This window comes from Neoarius graeffei, chromosome 16, assembly GCF_027579695.1.
Source record: "Neoarius graeffei isolate fNeoGra1 chromosome 16, fNeoGra1.pri, whole genome shotgun sequence".
Lineage (NCBI taxonomy): Eukaryota > Metazoa > Chordata > Actinopteri > Siluriformes > Ariidae > Neoarius > Neoarius graeffei.
In genome coordinates this window covers 60,331,043-60,352,394 of record NC_083584.1, presented here as the reverse complement: position 1 = coordinate 60,352,394, position 21,352 = coordinate 60,331,043, and the positions used below count along the sequence as shown (strand labels likewise).

The 21,352-nt window shown below is 43.6% G+C and overlaps 1 protein-coding gene across 1 annotated transcript in view; it reads left to right on the top strand.

Moving 5' to 3' along the window:
• zgc:162872 (BAR_ACAPs and ArfGap_ACAP domain-containing protein) overlaps positions 1-21,352 on the top strand; it is a 30,938-nt gene that overhangs the window by 578 nt on the left and 9,008 nt on the right. The window contains exons 2-10 of the mRNA XM_060943295.1: positions 17,567-17,624; positions 17,711-17,830; positions 18,001-18,054; positions 19,690-19,748; positions 19,881-20,064; positions 20,429-20,473; positions 20,569-20,664; positions 20,774-20,848; positions 21,088-21,179. Coding sequence (XP_060799278.1) covers positions 17,567-17,624; positions 17,711-17,830; positions 18,001-18,054; positions 19,690-19,748; positions 19,881-20,064; positions 20,429-20,473; positions 20,569-20,664; positions 20,774-20,848; positions 21,088-21,179 — 783 coding nt within the window. The remainder of the gene's footprint in view (positions 1-17,566; positions 17,625-17,710; positions 17,831-18,000; positions 18,055-19,689; positions 19,749-19,880; positions 20,065-20,428; positions 20,474-20,568; positions 20,665-20,773; positions 20,849-21,087; positions 21,180-21,352) is intronic.

Sequence of the window (21,352 nt, the reverse complement as noted above, 5' to 3'; positions counted from 1 at the left end):
CGGCCCCGATACTCCACTAATATACTCGTACTTGTCAAACAGTTGCCGATACCATGAACCGATACCAGTGCCGATCCTAGGGTTGCCACCTGTGTCTGACAAAAATCCTGGACATTTCGACCATCCAATCGACCTTTTTGCTTGTAAGCAACGGCGCCCTTCACACATCTAAATCAAGACAAAAATTGCCCTTCTACGCTGAAATTGTATTGCTCTAATTAGTAAAAATGACGCTTTTGCTAGTTAATTGCTTTACATAATATAGCAGGTCTTCATTATTTTGGTTTATTTCCAACAGTTTTTGGTTGTGGACACCTGGGGGCAGTAGTGGGCACAGGTAAAAGGGGAATACATAAGTTGTTTGCTTATGTGGAATAAAAATAATCTAATTTTTCATTGTATCTAAGAATACCTGAATGTAACAATGTAAGGCGTAGTCAAACAGCTTACCTGATTGCTTAGAGTGTGGTGTGTGCTTTGCTTGTGCTTGCCTGTGTCTCTGCTGCTCTTGGCTAAACAAATACATAGGAGGACATATAACTGGGCACATACAGTACATACAGGAGTAGGCAGATAAGACTATTTGGATTTCATTTAATTCACCAAAACCTTACCTAATCTTCCATTTATATTTGGTGTTTTTCTTTGCTGTTGCTACGAGTCCTGGCTGATTTTCAATGAATGTCTTGAACTCAGTACAGGACAACTGAAAGTTTAGCCTGACTTGAAGCTCAGCCTTCACCATTGCAACAGAGAGTCTGTTTCTTTTATCAGTCCAAGCATCTTCCATTGCCCCTTTTCCACCAAAGCAGTTCCAGGGCTGGTTCGGGGCCAGTGCTTAGTTTGGAACCGGGTTTTCTGTTTCCACTGACAAAGAACTGGCTCTGGGGCCAGAAAAACTGGTTCCAGGCTAGCACCAGCTCTCTGCTGGGCCAGAGGAAAGAACCGCTTACGTCAGCGGGGGGGGCGGATTTGTTAAGACCAACAACAATAACAAGGCCGCGAAAGATCGCCATTTTTAAGCGACGAGAAGCAGCAGCTGTACAAACGTGAAGTCAGCCATCATCATTATTATTGTTGCTGCTGCTGCTGCTTCTTCAGTGTTTTTGCTTTGATATTCGCGCCAAGGTTTATGCAAACGTAGCGCCGTAACCGACGTATACAGCGACGTAATGACGTGGCTCCGCTTAGCACGGCGAGCTCGGAAAAGCAAACTGGTTCTCAGCTGGCTCGCAAGTTGAAATACGCATTTTGCCCATTATGTACAAAAAACCGGGACATTCAGTGTCCCGGATTTTTATTTTTATTTTCCGGGACAGACCATGAAAATCCGGGACAATCAGGAAAAACCGGGACAGGTGGCAACACTAGCCGATCCCATGCGCCGATACCAATGTTCCCCGCAGCGCTTTTTGTTCCATTCGAGAGAGAAAAAAAAAACTGAAGCATTGTTGAGCTCAGGCTTGAGCATAATATGATAGGCTATACCATGCGCCGATAGTGTTCCGTGAAGCGCCTTTTGCCAGCGTCCGTTCGAGGAAAAAAAGCCTCTCCCAGGAAAAAAATTGTAAATCTCAAGCATTGAGCGTAGGCTAATTTCGTCAGAAGACAAAAAAAATTGTTCGACAACAACCCATTTTTCCATGACGAAGATGTGTTTGCGTAGTCATGAAACAGTGCCGTCACAACATCTTTCCCCAACACTGTCATTTTAAACATTTCTCCACACTCCACTCCCTTTCGCGGCCATACGCAGATAGGCCTGCGCCAAGATCCCCAACGTTGTCCTTTTTTAATGTTGGCTATTCGCCTAGGTAAGGGTTTTGTAGGACAGGCTACTCACTAACAAACAAATGAAAATCGGATTTTTGTATAGGTGAATCCAACCGGCAGAGTTTTTAAGTACGAGTCCAACCGGGAGAGTTTAAGAGTGAAGAGTGAGAGAGAGAGCTTTAAGAAATGGCTGATTGAGTTTTCCAACTTGTTTCAGTTGAGGGCAACGCTAAGACCAAGGAAATTGACGTCCCATCTACAGGTATGGAGCTCCACGAGCACGGGACGCGATGTTGCGTTTGGTTGTAACGGCTGAGTCTTCTTCTCTATACACTCGTTCATGACTAGTTGACTCCCTCTGCTGGGTACTGAATGTCAGTGCGCAGAGTTGTAGTGGGTCGTTGCGAGCATTGCGGCGGCCCGCGGGTGTTAGATTATAGATATGTAGGTAGCCTATATTTTAATAACATCAACAGTATCGGTATCGGTAGTACTCGGTATCAGCAAGTACTGAAATGATAGTACTCATACTCGTATCGGTTTTCACAAATGTGGTATCGGTGCATCTCTAGAAAACATCAGATGAAATGTGAAAAGAAATGGATTAGGCCAGTAGCCTAGTAAACTAGACCCACCCGCCTAGCGGCCAAAAATATTTTTGCCTAGCGAGTGGGTCTAGCCTCGCACCATATAAACAAAAACACCCCGGGCATCAAATCATGCCCGCCAATCACAACGCAAGGTTTTTGTTTGGATTCTTTGGGCGGGCTTTTGCAGGAGTGACGACAAAGCTGCGCGACGCTGGAGAAAGCACAACAGGAAAGATGGCTACGGCTAGTGAACAGCGCGCGTTTGACTCCGCTTTGGAATCAGTTTTAGAAGAATTAGACTTGGAGTTTTCGTTGAAACATGAGCAGGAAGAGGCTCTCCGCTCATTCCTTTTCAAGAAGGACGTTTTCGCTGTTTTGCCAACCGGCTATGGCAAAAGTCTGATCTACCAGCTGGCTCCGCTCGTAGCCAAAAGGATGGGGCTAGTTTGTGCAGTACGAAGAATTAATAAACAGCTTTGAAACATTACTTTTTGATTGTTTCTTATTTTCCCGTTATTTTAAATTTAAGGAAAATTATTTCACCAAACACCACTAAATAAAAACTCTCAAAAACAGTTTAAGCAAACCCTTAAAAAACACTTGAAAAAAATAAGTGTATGTTAAGTATGTGGTACAGACTCCAAACTTGTGGTCATTATCTCCAAACTTCTTAATATCTAGAACCTGTTTATTAATTAATACGCATTTTGAAAAATTATTTATTTCAAGGCCTCCCCCACTGCTTTCTGTCGCTCTGACTACGTCACAGTCACTGATTGGTCAGAGCGTTGGCCTATACGCACAGAGACAGTTTGAAAGACAGCGGTTTGTTCCTCCCACACCCTTCAGAAATGTCTACAGATCAAGGCCAGACTAAATATTCACATTTAGTCTGGCTTGCCAGGCTATTAGGCCAGGGGTCACCTAGTGGGGGCACAGCCGAAAACAAATTTCGCAATTTCTAACAGCCAATCGTTAGCACTCCATGGTCCATCTGAAACATCTCATCTCATTATCTCTAGCCGCTTTATCCTGTTCTACAGGCAAGCTGGAGCCTATCCCAGCTGACCACAGGCGAAAGGCGGGGTACACCCTGGACAAGTCTCCAGGTCATCACAGGGCTGACACATAGACACAGACAACCATTCACACCTACGGTCAATTTAGAGTCGCCAGTTAACCTAACCTGCATGTCTTTGGACTGTGGGGGAAACTGGCGCACCCGGAGGAAACCCACGCGGACAACATGCAAACTCCGTACAGAAAGGCCCCTCGTCGGCCACGGGGCTCAAACCCGGACCTTCTTGCTGTGAGGCGACAGCGCTAACCACTACACCACCATGCCACCCATCTGAAATATATTTATAGAAAAATCTACATAAATTACACATCAAGTATTTTCTTAATCTTACAAACCGTTGCTGATTAGAATTCAGAGTCTGTTGAATCAGTGTCTGACCGGTGGGGGCCCAGGGGGACGAAGTGCCCCTGAAGCTGATGGACTTTGGGCTTTTTTGACAGTGAAACTAGCCAATAAATGGATAGGAAATGCTAAATCTTAGTTAAAATCATTTTACAAAAAATGAACACATTCTTACTGTACATATAGTCTTTATTGTCAACGTGAGACTCATTTGACATTTCAGTTGAGACTGATGTGCCTGTTGCACATCCCTGAATTAATTATATTTTTTTCTGTGTGTGACAAATAAATGAACTTTCCATGCATAAACCATCCATCCATCTTCTACCGCTTGTCCGGGTCATGGGGGTAGCAGCCTGAGCAGAGCAGCCCAGGCCTCCCTTTCCCCGGCCACCTCCCCCAGCTCTTCCGGGGGAATACAGAGGTGTTCCCAGGCCAGCCAAGAGATGTAATCTCTCCAACGTGTCCTGGGTCTGCCCCGGGGTCTCCTCCCGGTGGGGCATGCCCAGAAAACCTCCCTTGGGAGGCATCCAGGGGGCATCCTAAGAAGGTGCCCTAACCACCTCAACTGACTCCTTTTGATGTGGAGGAGCAGCGGTTCTACTCTGAGTCTCTCCCGAATGACCAAGCTTCTCACCCCGTCTCTAAGGGAGACCCCAGCCACCCTGCGGAGAAAACTCATTTCTACCACTTGTATCCGCAATCTCATTCTTTCTGTCACTACCCATAGCTTGTGACCATAGGTGAGAGTGGGAACGTAGATGGACCAGTAAATTGAGAGCTTTGCCTTTTGGCTCCGCTCTCTCTTTACCACAACAGACTGGTTTAGTGTCCACATCACTGCTGACACTGCCCCGATCCATCTGTCCAACTCCTGCTCCCCCTTACCCTCACTCATGAACAAAACCCCGAGATACTTAAACTCCTCCACTTTACGTAGCAACTCCCCCCCCCGACCTGGAGTAGGCACTCCACCCATTTCTGGCTGAGCGCCATGGCTACGGACTTGGAGGTGCTGATCCTCATCCCAGCTGCTTCGCACTCAGCTGCAAACCATCCCAGCACATGCTGAAGCCAACAGGACCACGTCATCCGCAAAAAGCAGAGACGTGATCCTGATGCCACCAAACCAGACACCCTCTGCCCCTTGGCTGTGCCTAGAAATTCTGTCCATAAAAGTTATGAACAAAACCGGTGACAAAGGACGGCCCTGGTGGAGTCCAACATGCACCTGGAACAAGTCTGACTTACTGCCGGCAATGCGAACCAAACTCCTGCTCCGGTCATACAGGGACCGAATGGCCTGCAGTAGTGGGCCCTGAACCCCATACTCCTGAAGCACCCCCCACAGGGCACCACAAGGGACATGGTCGTAAGCCTTCTCCAGGTCCAAAAAACACATGTAGACAGATTGGGCAAACTCCCATGTACCCTCCAGTACCCTTGCAAGGGTAAAGAGCTGGTCCAGTGTTCCACAACCAGGACGAAAACTGCATTGTTCCTCCTGAATCTGAGGTTCAACTATCGACCGGACTGGCCTCTCCAGCACCCCAGCATAGGCTTTCCCAGGGAGGCTGAGAAGTGTGATCCCCCTATAGTTGGAACACACTCTCTGGTCCCCCTTTTAAAAAAGGGTGACCAACACCCCAGTCTGCCAATCCAGAGGCACTGTCCCCGACCTCCACGCAATGTTGAAGAAGCGTGTCAGCCAAGACAGCCCAACAACATCCAGTGCCTTCAGGAACTCAGGACGAATCTCATCCACCCCCGGAGCCCGGCCACCGAGGAGCTTTTTAACCACCTCGGCAACCTCAGCCTCTGTGATGGGCGAGTCCTCCCAAGCACCCTCAGACTCAACATCAGTCTTTTTCCATTCTTCAACAATGACCTCTTTTAGTGACTGGATGCTGGATGGAGAGTGATGCTCAACTTGTCTCTTCAGATTTCCCCAAAGAAAATTATTTCTTTACACCACAAAGGTGAAGGCTACAAAAAGATCAGCAAAGCTTTACTTATCAGTCAGAATACTGTAGCAAAAGTGGTACAAAAATTTAAGAAAGATGGAACTGCAACAATCTCACAGAGACGTCCAGGTCGTCCACGGAAGTTAACGCCTCAACAGGAGCGTCTTCTGATGAGAAGGGTTGAAGAAAATCGGCATGCAAAATCACTGCAGTTATCTAAAGAAGTAGAAAGCCAAACTGGGGTGACTATTTCCCGTGACACAATATGGCGTACGCTGCAGAGGAACGGCATGCATGGATGCCGTTCACGAAAGAAGCCTCTGCTAAAGCCCAGGCACAAAAAAGCCTGCCTAGAGTTTGCCAGGGCCTGTGCTGACAAAGATGAAGACTACTGGGACTCTATACTCTGGAGTGATGAGACCAAGATAAATGTTTTTGGAACTGATGGCTTCAAAACTGTATGGCGTCGCAAAGGTGAGGAACACAAAGAAAACTGCATGGTGCCTACAGTGAAACATGGCGGTGGCAGTGTCCTTATGTGGGGCTGCATGAGTGCTGCTGGTGTCGGGGAGCTGCATTTCATTGATGGCATCATGAATTCACAGATGTGTTGCTCCATACTGAAAGAGAAGATGCTACCATCACTCCGTGCCCTTGGTCGTCGTGCACTTTTTCAACATGACTAAACACACATCTAAGGCCACTGTTGGATTTCTGAAGAAGAACAGGGTGAAAGTGATTCAGTGGCCAAGTACGTCTCCTGATCTGAACCCAGTCGAACACCTATGGGGAATTCTGAAGAGACAAGTTGAGCATCACTCTCCATCCAGCATCCAGTCACTAAAAGAGGTCGTTGTTGAAGAATGGAAAAAGATTGATGTTGCAAAATGTCGCCAACTTGTTCATTCCATGCCTAAAAGACTTGGTGCTGTCATTAAAAATCATGGAGGCCATACAAAGTACTAGATGTAGTAGTTTTTGTTGTGGGGTGTACTCATTTTTGCACCACCCTAATTTGAGTAAAACTGAAAAATGTATAATCTAAGTTTATATTATTAACCTTACTTTCCCGTTATAAGTTAAACAGATGTTATATTAAACTTTGTCTTGTCAACATTTTGGAAATTGTGTTCATTGAGATATTGCTTAAAATGTTACTTTTCAAAGGGGGTGCACTCATTTACGCTCAGCACTGTGTGTTTACTACTGATGTTAAATAATGGGAACAAGATCAGTGAAGCTTTGGACCTACGGACACTACAAGTAGCCTATGTTATTTTTACTGATTTTATAACAAATTATTGAAATTGACTGATGTGAGATTTGACAACTAGCGTTGTAGACTAAAACCAGGCAGCACTACAGTGCTAATCATAGGACTCAAAATGTTAAAAGTTATTCTTTGTTTGCTCTCATGTAAAATAATTTTCATTAAACTGACACTCATACCATTACTGTCCTTTCATTGTATAATCATTTGCTCATATATAAAATTGTTTTACTTATTTGTAACAAAATTGGTGAATTTTATGGGAGAAATATGGGTAAATCACTGAATAATAGCAACAAGAATGCTTGGGGCCTACAGACACGACAAACAAGTATTCAAGTTTTATCACTGTATGTATTAATCCAATTTATTTTTTTCGTGGTCCAAATTCTGCAATCTGATTGGCTGGCGAGCGGGTCCGTATCCTATGGTACGGACCCCGGTTACGGACCTCTGGCGACTTGCTCGTTCACAACAACAACAAACATAGTAGCATTTTTTTGTCAACATTTTTTTTTTTACAAGATTTATTTATAAGATTATTAAAACTCTTATAAATGTTTGCCAGCATTTCTCAGGAGAATAGCATTAATTTTACAGCATGGATAGCGATAACGACAGTGTTCACAGCGAAAGCGGGTTTTACTACCCTGAGGAAGAAGAAATAAAACATTTCAGGAGAAAGCTAAAACCTCTAACTGTTGCTAACGCTGAGCAAAAACATGGCTGAATCCTGAATGACTCCTATTTGTATAAATAGGGGACTACATAGGCGGCAAAATGTATTTTTTTTTTTCCCTGCCATGGAAGTGCACTTGTAGTATACCGAGGAGAGAGCCATTTGCATGAGAGCCGTGAATGAGGATTCAAAATAGCATTAATTTTACAGCATGGATAGCGATAACGACAGTGTTCACAGCGAAAGCAAGTTTTACTACCCTGAGGAAGAAGAAATAAAAGAAAACATTTCAGGAGAAAGATAAAAACCTCTAACTGTTGCTAACGCTGAGCAAAAACATGGCTGAATCCTGAATGACTCAATTTTGTATAAATAGGGGACTACATAGGCGGCAAAATGTAGTTTTTTTCCTGCCATGGAAGCGCACTTGTATACCGAGGAGGAAGCCATTTGCATTACAGCCGTGAATGAGGATTCAAAATGGCGGCTCGGATCGGTTTTCCCTTTCGGGCGCTCTCGTTTTCTGTTAGAATTTGGTAAAGAAAAAAATAAATATATATTATTTACCAGCTTAAGGTCGGTCCGTATGGTGAAATACCGTGACCTCGGCCTTGAATACTGACCTCGGCCCAGAGGGCCTCGCTCAGTACTTTCAAGACCTCGGTCACGGTATTTCACCATACGGACCTCCCAGCTGGGAAATAACATGTATTTATGTTGAGTGCTTATGTTTGATAAAAGTATCCAACAAATAGCAACATACCAATAATTATCAAACATGGCATCCATTCTATGAGTTAGTACCAGGCTTACGGACACTGCAGATTTTTTTAGGCAAAATTACATGGGTTCAGGATCTGGTGACAATACCTAGTATTTGTAAACAATTGGATAACTACTGATTCACACACAACAGAGACATCATATGCTTGGTTATAAATTATATTTTGATGATGTATCTTACACTTTAGTCTTTTAGAAAGAGTAGTTTTTGTCAGAAAATATATAATCATGCAAAATGACACTCGACACATGATTTCATTTTAAAATTTTCTTTTATATAATACTGTGTGGCACAGGGTCGCAGGCAAGCTGGAGCCTATCCCAGCTGAGACTGTGTGGCACATAAAAGAAAAAACAACATGAATTTTACTAATATATGCAATTAATTTAAACATTTTTTACATTTAAAATATCAGTAAATAGCAAATGCAACATCATATCAAATTTATGATAAATTTGGATCACATAATTAGTCATAACTTTGGACTCGATTGATCGATTTCCACAATTTTTTCAGGGATTTTAGATCCAACATAGTTACATAATTTCCATTACTCTTCATGATAGACAAGCAAACTCATATGATGTAGGATACAGATACTCGATATTAACAGTAATTGGTACACCTGATCGTGCTGTAGCCGAAAGCAAACATTTAAAATGAAACGAATCTTTAATCCTTTCAGAAAACTGAAACGTGTTCGTGGGCCATAGGTGCATGCATTTCCAAGAAGAACCGCCTCCTTCCATTCTGCCATCAACAGATCGTGTTAAATAACGCTGCTGAGAAATCACTGACCTTGATTTAATACAGTCTATGGACGTGACGTGACCCTAGTGATTACTGATCGGCTGTCTCAGTGTCACCTGCGAAAAAACCATCACGTTTTAGAAAAGAAAAAAACATCCACTTTCAAAGCTGCTTTAGAGTAACGAGGACCTTGATAGAAATGTAGTGGAGTGAAAAGTACAATATTTGCCTTTCAAATGTAGTGAAGTTAAAGTCATAAGGCCATCCTTAAAAAAAATCCGTTTCCTGTCCACCGGGTGAGCAAAAACATTTTCAGTCGGGAGGGAGGGATTTTTTTTATTTTTTATGGATGGATAAGAAATCACAATGCTGTGTTTGCTTTTTCTTTCAGTACTTTTTATTACAAAAGCAGACACATTTAATAAAATATGACAGTTTAATCAACTGAAACTTGTACAAAAACTAAGTTAGCATTTTAAATGCTGACTGCAACATTTGCAAAACTTTTACAAAGGTACTTAAAATGCCCGACACACGGACTTTTTGTAGTTCTAAATCAAGCGTTAGGCCGAGTTCGGATGAAATTACACTATTAAAATGATCACTGAATGATTTGTTTTTCTGAATCTTTACTATTTTGTTGTTCGCTAGAATACCATTTTGCGATTTCACACTTAAGCAAATGTTTGAAAACTCCAGATCTCCTTCCTTCATGGTGGCTGCCGGTTTTTTGTGCCGCACGGCGCATGCGCAGAGCTGATTCAGTTCTATATTCTGCGCGGAATGCAGGGCTTTCCACAAGCGCCGGCTGCCGGCCATACAGCCGACTACACAATTAAGTCCAGCCGGCTACTTTAATGACTATTATTTTTGTAGCCCACAGGCTCTAAATATTAATTTTCGATTTTAATAAAATTAAATGTTTATCTAACGGACTGACAATAATGTCAAACTGAACCGCACTCATTTAAGTTGTGATTCGCGCTGTTTGTACCGATAATGACCACAAATTCCCCGCCGACTCGTTGATCAGGGGAGAGTAACTCATCCGCGGCCCCGACATGCGGTGTGTGCGCGCGCGCACTCAGCGGAGGCAGTAGTGTGTCGGAGGTGACATTGGAGGGAACAGAAGCAGAGATGACGCTTATTTTGTCTCCGGTAAACCAGTCTTCTCTCGTTCAATTCCGTGCTGGCATCAAAAGACACCGCTGGTTGTAAATGAAACCAAACTGAGTGGTTGGAGTGTATTTTCATACACAAATGGAGAAATGCTGGCTGAGTGTGTAATTGTGTCGCCCCACTGCAGACCGTTGTCGTTGTTAATTCATAGCATGCTCAGCTGCGTGAATGTGTCATGCACCGAAAATAAGAGATTTACAAGCCAGGAACGCCTCATGATGCAATACGCAAGAAAAGAAAGAAGATTTACTGCCATTTTACTTTGTATTTGAGTAAAGTGAATAAATAAATGGTCTGTGGAAAATACATTTAATCCTGGGAACTGCGTGCACAGGAGTTTATTTTGTGTTTACTCCCCCCCGGCTGGCTACTTATTTGTCATGGCTGGCTAGTATGAGCCTTAGTGGAAAGCCCTGGGAATGCGGAAATGTCAAGTTCGATTTTAGATTAACGAACCCGAAAAAAATGTCGAAAAACCGGCGTTAAAAAAAAATAATTTCAACCGCACAAACGGCACTCACCCGGCCGGTGGACCGGAAACAGAACATTTTTTAATAATGGCCTAAGTTTCCAAAAAAAAAAATACTCAAGTAAAGTACAGATACTCAAAAAATGTACTTCGTTACTGTCCACCTCTGATAGTTACATGACAAATTTAATATATTTTACAAGAAGATTTAAGAAAAACATGCTGAAAGTTCTGTCCAAGAAAACAGTAGCACACACAGATCAGTTCCGTGTCTAGAAAAAGTACGAGGCGCCAAGGATGGTCCAGCCGGTTACAACTCACTGGTCCTCATATATAGGTACTATAATAACACTCATCAAACATTATGTCAACAATGACTATTTTTATACTATGTTTATAATAAGTCGATAAGAAATTCAGTAATTAACAATCCAACTATTCTTACATAATAGAGTTAAAATTTTGAGGATGAAACTCCAAGTAACTTTGGAACAAAATGACTTTTAAAATGACTCAGAACTAGACACAGGAGTATCATTTGGCATTCAGACTAAAATCCGCGCGACTAGAACTTAGAAAATAGAAAAAACACGACGAAAGAGAAACCAATCGAAACCGAAAGAGTGAAAGTGATTGATTATCGTGCCGTTACCATGGGAACAGTCTTTTATGAATGTGTAAGTGGGCGCTCAGCGCTCCGACTCCGGTGTGACTGAGTAAGGGGACAAGTTTTATGTTTCTTCTAATTGAGGTAATTTAAAAACTATAATATTATTTGACAGTGGGCACAGAGGAAAGTGCGAAGTATAAAGTTTCTGTCAATATGTTTATCATGCTTGTATGATAAAAACTCATGAAGATATTTATCTAAATCCATGACGTACTCATTCTAAACCTGCCGAGCTTCACCGGAGAAGCTCTCGACCTCAGAGGGTTAAAATACGATGGAAAAAAACACTTTATCAGGGTCCAAAACCTGTAGCAGTCTATTTTCTTTTAATGTTAGTGGTATATCTACCCAGCTGATAACAGTGTCGCGTGATGTCATGCCAGAATGCACTCCTACTCGCTGATGAGAGGCGATTTGTCATTCATCGAGAGCGTCTGCGATCGGCCAATCACAGGCCGTGTTGCGATATAATGTATTCACCCAGTGTAACATTTGGAAGGAAATTAGAAGTAGATTAGACCCAGAGCTTTACAATTTTTTATGGGCCATCCGGTTTGATGCTTTTGAAATACAGACGGACAAATGTGAAAATTACCGGGTAATGTCCGCCGGTCCAGCCTTATTTCCCACACTGCAACATGTACAGTATATTCTTATCCTACTTGTGGAAAAACAGCATTATTGCCAAATCCTAAAGAATGATACGTTTACCCATTTTATTTTGATTATTAGCGTCATTCAAATCATTCATTGTCTGAGGTAAAAGTCGCTTGTGATGCTGAAACACAAGCCTCATCGTCATCTCTTGATGTCACTGAGCTCAGTTCATCAGTGGCGAAATAATCACTGATTAATTCAGTCAGATTTGTTGATTAAGTTTCTTGTCTGTTGTCATGTGTACATAGTGTATAAAAGCAGTAGCGTAGCGAATACATACAGTGGTGCTTGAAAGTTTGTGAACCCTTTCGAATTTTCTATATTTCTGCATAAATATGACCTAAAACATCATCAGATTTTCACACAAGTCCTAAAAGTAGATAAAGAGAACCCGGTTAAACAAATGAGACAAAAATATTATACTTGGTCATTTATTTATTGAGGAAAATGATCCAATATTACATATCTGTGAGTGGCAAAAGTATGTGAACCTTTGCTTTCAGTATCTGGTGTGACCCCCTTGTGCAGCAATAACTGCAACTAAACATTTGCGGTAACTGTTGATCAGTCCTGCACACCGGCTTGGAGGAATTTTAGCCCGTTCCTCCATACAGAACAGCTTCAACTCTGGGATGTTGGTGGGTTTCCTCACATGAACTGCTCGCTTCAGGTCCTTCCACAACATTGCGATTGGATTAAGGTCAGGACTTTGACTTGGCCATTCCAAAACATTCACTTTATTCTTCTTTAATCATTCTTTGGTAGAACGACTTGTGTGCTTAGGGTCGTTGTCTTGCTGCATGACCCACCTTCTCTTGAGATTCAGTTCATGGACAGATGTCCTGACATTTTCCTTTAGAATTCGCTGGCATAATTCAGAATTCATTGTTCCGTCAATGATGGCAAGCCGTCCTGGCCCAGATACAGCAAAACAGGCCCAAACCATGATACTACCACCACCATGTTTCACAGATGGGATAAGGTTCTTATGCTGGAATGCAGTGTTTTCCTTTCTCCAAACATAACGCTTCTCATTTAAACCAAAAAGGTCTATTTTGGTCTCATCCATCCACAAAACATTTTTCCAATAGCCTTCCGGCTTGTCCACGTGATCTTTAGCAAACTGCAGATGAGCAGCAATGTTCTTTTTGGAGAGCAGTGGCTTTCTCCTTGCAACCCTGCCATGCGCACCATTGTTGTTCAGTGTTCTCCTGATGGTGGACTCATGAACATTAGCCAACGTGAGCGAGGCCTTCAGTTGCTTAGAAGTTACCCTGGGGTCCTTTGTGACCTCGCCGACTATTACACACACCTTGCTCTTGGAGTGATCTTTGTTGGTCGACCACTCCTGGGGAGGGTAACAATGGTCTTGAATTTCCTCCATTTGTACACAATCTGTCTGACTGTGGATTGGTGGAGTCCAAACTCTTTAGAGATGGTTTTGTAACCTTTTCCAGCCTGATGAGCATCAACAACGCTTTTTCTGAGGTCCTCAGAAATCTCCTTTGTTCATGCCATGATACACTTCCACAAACATGTGTTGTGAAGATCAGACTTTGATAGATCCCTGTTCTTTAAATAAAACAGGGTGCCCACTCACACCTGATTGTCATCCCATTGATTGAAAACACCTGACTCTAATTTCACCTTCAAATTAACTGCTAATCCTAGAGGTTCACATACTTTTGCCACTCACAGATATGTAATATTGGATCATTTTCCTCAATAAATAAATGACCAAGTATAATATTTTTGTCTCATTTGTTTAACTGGGTTCTCTTTATCTACTTTTAGGACTTGTGTGAAAATCTGATGATGTTTTAGGTCACATTTATGCAGAAATATAGAAAATTCTAAAGGGTTCACAAACTTTCAAGCTAGGGTTGGGCGGTATCCAAATTTTGATACCTTTAAACCGTGTCTGTGTTTTCCCGGGGTATACGGTATTACCGAGAAAAAAATATTTTGTTTCGGCCTACTGTGTAACGTGCGCCTATGCCTCAAATGTACTATTTAAAAGCAGCATAGCGAATTGTGTGCACTGTGGTATGGATTAAGCAGCAAAGCGAATTTTGTGCATTAAGTAGGGTTGCCACATCTGAGTTGTAAAAAACCGGGACACATCGGTCGGCGGCCGCGCCTGCGCGCACGTACGAGCGCGGGGGTTGAGGGCTGCGGACACGCACATCTACGATGCCTTATGTGAATGTTCACGTTTAAAAATAAAACAGTTCAACTGGTGCAGTTAGGCGTTTAGTTAAAATTCATTTTGTCTTCTTAACCCTTAAATGGACACTACCACAAATATTATTACAAAAAATAAGTTCATATAGGAATGATCTTATTTGGACGCCAATATTTTTTTTAACAAATATTTAATAGTAGGCTAACAGCCCCCTGAAGAGTCTCTCCTCCCATTCCGTTTCCAAATCAAAATAATACAAATATAATCAATATAATTTCTCTCAGTCTGCTTCGTTGTTGTTTTAGCCTTTTCTCTGGAGAACTGAACTTTAAAAGTTAGACTACCGTATCATACCAAATAGCCCTAATCCTTTGTTTTAATCACAAGAGAGAGGTGCGATGTTATTGGGACAACTGATTTCTCACGCCAGTGTTCAGGCATTCTTTTCTGATATATTTAATGATTTATTTAATGATTCATTTATTGATGAAATTGGCCCAGGCTTTAGAACCAGCCTTTATCAGAATCAGAACATAGGAAGTAGACAGCCAGCCTACTCGCGCACCGACCAAGGGAACTCTCACCTATTGTTTGGTATTACGGTATTCCAGTAGCTTTGATTTCGCGCGGCCGCCGTTGTATTGACCACGATCACCTAGCAACGGCGACTGGCTGCGTGCGCAAACATTCGGTGAGGCCACACAAGTAGCTGCCTACAATATGCCCGCTTACGTGAAAACTATTAATATGTTAAGTGGCTGCGAGAAACATTAATGATTTGTGTTTATTTCAATGGGGGATAATGTGAGGAAGTAAAAAACCGGGACAAAACGTGTCCCGGGAAGGTTATTCCATTTTCCTGGACATTTTCCATTTTCCACAAAAAACCGGGACAATCCCGGAAAAACCTGGACGTGTGGCAACACTAGCATTAAGAGATATTTCAAAGCATCACGCAACTCTTCCTTCATCTTGAAAATAGCATTCAACTGTCGTTTACACATGTCTGCGTTGAAACGCCATTTGCAGCACTATTTCACCTACTCCATCAAAAAAAAGTACACGATGAGCAGGATCATACCCTTTCAAGCATGGGAAATAAAAAAAAGAAAAAGAATCAACCAACACCCAAGTCCGTTTAGACTGCGCGATAAACCATATTCTTCAGCGCAAATGAGGCGAACCTAATTCAAATGCGCGGTAGCTGCACAAGGCAAAATCATATGGGCCCACGTCATGCCATGGCAGGGAAATTAATAATCAAATGGCCTTACCTTGCTTAAAACGTTGTCTTGATCACATAACTCCTTACAATTATTCCACTTAAATCCATACGGTTTAACACACCCAACAAAGATAGCAAGCGCATTGCTAATTCCCACCAGAAACCGAACAGTTTACGCTACGATGTTTTCTTCCGTTTCTTCAGTAGATGACATTTCAAACGTTTATTACCCACATCCCAAATGTCATACGTTATATTATTTTACCTTGTTGTTACTCATGTAACCTACTCAAAACACAACTCATTGGAGAGATCTCGTGGAAGTGGAGTACCCCAGGCTATGGTGTGCCTTAGGGGACAGATTAGATTTTTCGTTTGGTTTGAAACCAAAATACTGCCACACTGCCGATGTTGTATTTTTTTGCCACTAACTTATCATCTTGACTTGCCATCTTTCAACCGCGGTCTCAGTCTCTTTTTTTTTTTTTTTAGATAGGACAGTATAGAGAGACAGGAAATGAGCGGGGGAGAGAGAGACGGGATCGGGAAATAACCTCGGGTCGGAATCGAACCCGGGTCCCCGGATTTATGGTACGGTGCCTTAGCCATCTGAGCCATGACACCCCCGCTCTCAGTCTCTTGCGAAGCTTTCTGTCAGACTCCAAAATGTCACGCAGGGTTGCCATGGTAACGACATAAACAACCCTGCACGCGATGAGAACTTCTTTAGGAAATTGATAGAATTAGTGAAAATACGATCACACAGTTATTCGGGACGATCTTCAATTTATTATTTTATATTATGACCTCATGTACTCCATATTTATTTAGATATTATATATTTTTTTAAAATGACGGTAATGAGACCGATACCGTTGGTACTTTTGGATACCTCGGGATACCTTCTTACCGTAATACCGCCCAACCCTATTTCAAGCACCACTGTACTTGCCGAATCCCAGAGAATGACAATTGGTCCATCAGGTTGTGCAGTGCGGCCACGCTCTTGGAAAATTTTGAAAAAATGGTGCTTTCTCCTGTATTCCGAGTGCCATATTTGAATGTCAAAGATCAAGAAATCGGACCAGTGTACTGTACTTCACTGCTTCTCACCTCACCTTCATGCTTTGGTCCTGGATGATCTGATGACCAAGTCGCCTTGAACTTGTCATAACAAATCTTTTTTTTTTTCCCTTCTGAGTTTTCATTGTTCATGATCACCAGTGTGTGTGTGTGTGTGTGTGTGTTTTTTTTTAAATAATCATACTGGCGTGATTTGTTGTAATGTGAGCTCGTTGCTGATTGGCCGGAACCATAATAAGAGCCAATGGAATGGCGTGATAGGATAGCGCGATACATTTTGGATTTGACATCATTTTCGTGCCGTTCCACTGGCTCTCGGCTTCACTTAATATGAATATTTAACTCTGTATACTTGTATCCCCTGTGCTGAAAGCAGCTGAAGCGAGATCAGAAGCGCAACTCCAACAGTGTTCACTGATTATTTTGTAATGTGGTAGTTTTTAGAACTGAAAGCGGTAAACTACCGTGTGAATTGGTAGAGTTAGCTGGTATGCTAATACAGCGATGATATTTGTGTATTAACCACTTTTGCTAGCGTCCTTAACTTGAGTACTGTATGTACTTTTGTAATGGCTATCGCTTACGAATTTTCCAGTCACAGCCATTCGCACAAAATGTCTTCATCCACCGGGGTCATCCGGCTGCAATATGACAGCTGGTATTTGATTACAACCAGAATTAATTTGTTTTGCTTACGTCTCCTTTGCTATCTAGCTATCTGCGTCGTGATCTAACAACTTGACCAAAGCCTGACACAGATACTCACTGTGTGACAAAATCACACTTAGTTAATTAGGTATGAGACGTCTTTAGGCAGAGTGACTTGTGGTACTGTTACATCCTCTTTCTCATATCACTTCCTCAGGCTGTCTTTGGAGCGGTGTGAGAATGATCTAGAAGAGTTGGAGAGTCGCATGGAGAAGGTAAGCAGATACACACGCACACCGTGTTTTGTATAAGTGCGTATGGCATTATACCTGTGTGTCTGTCCTTGTTCGTCTCTCTGTAGGTGACGAGGTTGTGTAATAAGATGGTGGATGATGGTCAGGTGTTTTGTTCATCCAATCAGCTCTTCCTGTCTGCACTGGCTGAGCTCACGTCACATCATAAAAACAACACTGTTATAGAGGTGAGTGCGAGTGTGAACACTAACCCCTCCCACAAACCCATGCTAATACTCTACAGGGGGCGTGTCCAGATCCCAAGTATGCTTTAGTAACATGTAGATACACGCAGACCACCAAACCTTTAATGTGTGTGTGTGTGTGTGTGTGTGTGTGTGTGTGTGTGTGTGTGTAGGATTGTCTGCAGCAGTTTAATCAGGCTCTGCAAGAGATGATCCACTTCCACACAGTGAGTCTCAAATTTCTCAATTAAAAGCACTACAATCTGATCATTTTTTTAAATTTCCAGTATCTCATTAAGTGAGTCAGTGTTTCAGTGAGTCTTTCCATTTTTCAGCAGTTCAGTCAGTATCTCTGTGAGTCAGTCAGTATCTCTGGGAGGCATGAGGGATATATCTATGACTCAGTATACTTATCAGTATAATTGATCAGTCAGTTCAGTAGGTGGGCGGCACGGTGGTGTAGTGGTTAGCGCTGTCGCCTCACAGCAAGTGTCTCAGCGAGTCGGCCAGCGTCTCAGGCAGTCACCCAGCGTCTCAGCGAGTCGGCCAGCGTCTCAGCGAGTCGGCCAGCGTCTCAGGCAGTCGGCCAGCGTCTCAGCGAGTCGGCCAGCGTCTCAGGCAGTCACCCAGCGTCTCAGCGAGTCGGCCAGCGTCTCAGGCAGTCGGCCAGCGTCTCAGCGAGTCGGCCAGCGTCTCAGTCTCAGGCAGTCGGCCAGTGTCTCAGCGAGTCGGCCAGTGTCTCAGGCAGTCGGCCAGTGTCTCAGGCAGTCGGCCAGTGTCTCAGCGAGTTGGTCAGTGTCTCAGGCAGTCACCCAGTGTTTCAGCGAATCGGCCACTGTCTCAGGCAGTCGGCCAGTCTCTCAGCGAGTCGGCCAGTCTCTCAGCGAGTCGGCCAGTCTCTCAGCGAGTCGGCCAGTCTCTCAGCGAGTCGGCCAGTCTCTCAGCGAGTCGGCCAGTGTCTCAGGCAGTCGGCCAGTGTCTCAGGCAGTCGGCCAGTGTCTCAGGCAGTCGGCCAGTGTCTCAGGCAGTCGGCCAGTGTCTCAGGCAGTCACCTAGTGTCTCAGCAAATCGGCCAGTGTCTCAGGCAGTCACCCAGTGTTTCAGCGAATCGGCCACTGTCTCAGGCAGTCACCCAGTGTCTTAGTGAGTCGGCAAGTGTCTCAGGCAGTCACCCAGTGTCTCGGGGAGTCTGCCAGTGTCTCGGGGAGTCTGCCAGTGTCTCGGGGAGTCGGCCAGTGTCTCGGGGAGTCGGCCAGTGTCTCGGGGAGTCGGCCAGTGTCTCGGGGAGTCGGCCAGTGTCTCGGGGAGTCTGCCAGTGTCTCGGCGAGTCGGCCAGTGTCTCAGGCAGGGGTGATAGCGTTCCGGCGCCGCGCCGGATTTCCGGCGTACCGTGGCTGGGGAAAAAAAAAAATCTAGTTCGCCCATTGTCCTGTGTCATTCTGAGATGCGCAGATAGACAGTAAAGGGAATTCGCATGATATGGAACTAGTGGGAAAAAAGTGCCGTCACGGCACGAATTAGACCACATTCGTGCCGTGACGGCACTTTTTTCCCACTAGTTCCATATCATGCGAATTCCCTTTACTGTCTATCTGCGCATCTCAGAATGACACAGGACAATGGGCGAACTAGATTTTTTTTTTTCCCCAGCCACGGTACGCCGGAAATCCGGCGCGGCGCCGGAACGCTATCACCCCTGCTCAGGCACTCACCCAGTAGCTCAGCGAGTCGGCCAGTAGCTCAGTCAGTTAGTATCTCATTGAGTCACCCACTGTCTCAGTCAGTCAGTGAGTCGGTCAGTAGATCAGTGTTTTGAGTGAGTCAATAACTGTGTATATTGGTGTGTGTGTATTTATGTTTAGATGCTGCTTGACCAGACTCGGAGAGCGATCACACAGCAACTCACAAACCTACTAATGCAGTATGTCTATAGCAAATGCACAAGAAATACACACACACACTCACTCATACACGTATATGTATTATTTATGTGTAATTTGTGTGTGTGTGTGTGTGTGTGTGATCTGTACAATGTGTGTGTGCGCACGTGCAGGTTCCTCCCCCCACTGCGTTCCGCTCGCTGTGAGTGTGTACGGATCAGAGATGAGCTGAACACGGCACTGCTTAAGAGTGCTCAGGTTCCACAGCACAAAGTGGCTGAAGCAGAGCGACACACGCACCTGCTGCTCGCCACACGCAAGTGCTACACACACTGCAGCCTGGACTACTGCCTACAGGTAACACACACACACACACACACACACTGCTGTACTGCAGCACATTAATGTAGGAAGCCTCCAGTAGATTGTGTTATTAGTGTCTCATGGACGTGTCCCAAACCACACACCTTTTATACTTCATAGGCCACATAGATAACATTATAAACACCAGTGTGGACATATCCTGAATCACACACTGTTCACTGTGTAGACCATATAATCTCCACTGATCCAGCATATAGTGTACTAATGTAAGGGGATGAGCCTCAGTATGATCCCTGACTGGTTATTAAATCATGAGCTGTGTCTCAAATTGTGGTTATCCAGAGACTGAAGGACTAACAGACGGATCCTTGTTTTAATTTTCCCCCATTGATTTCAGCTTAATAATTTCCTGACTCAGCAGAAGCTGGACACGCTGAACTCAGTAAGTATGAAACACAATGAGTCGTATTCCGAGTCGACTACTTCAGTCCAAAATTCTCTTTGAGATTTTAACATTTTTTTCCTGTTTGTTTTTAGGTTTTCTCCTTTTTTAACGCGCAGAACACATTTTTTCATCAGGGCTTTGACCTGCTAAAAGATCTGGAGCCCACCATGAAGATCATGGCAGCTGAGGTACACACACACACACACACTCTTTTACTCTATAGCCTTCACTAGCACACATACTTTAACCTTTAGACCGTGTGTGTGTGTCTGTCTGTGTGTGTCCGTCTGTCCACAGCTGTCTCGACTCTCTGCTGAATGTGTGAACAGAAAGAAGAAGCTGGAACATCAGCACTTGCTCGTCCAGCAGAGAGTCAGTGACTCGTGTTCTCTACAGTATTGGGTCTTATTAACACTAATAAGTGCAGTATTGATAGCAGTTATAACAGTCAAGTAAACTGTAGTGTAATCAACTTATTTTACACTTACTGTGAGTTATAACATTATATATACTGTTATAACTTTACACAGTAATAACCATGTAGTACATCGACCTTATAACAGCTCTGTGTGTGTGTGTGTGTGTGTGTGTGTGTGTGTGTGTGTGTTTAGGATGCCTGTGGGGAGACTGTGCTGTTCAGTGGAGGAGCAATTGAAGGATATCTGTTTAAACGCTCACGGAGGAAAAACAAGACCTGGAAGAGGTGTGAGAGAGAGACACACAGATAGTATGAGAGCAAGAGAAAGATAGGATGAGAGAGGGAGAGAGAGAGACAGAGAGAAAGAGAGGGAGAAAGACAGAATGAGAGACAGAAAGATAGGCAGACAGAGTGAGGGAGAGGATGAGAGAGGGAGAAAGGCAGAATGAGAGAGAGAG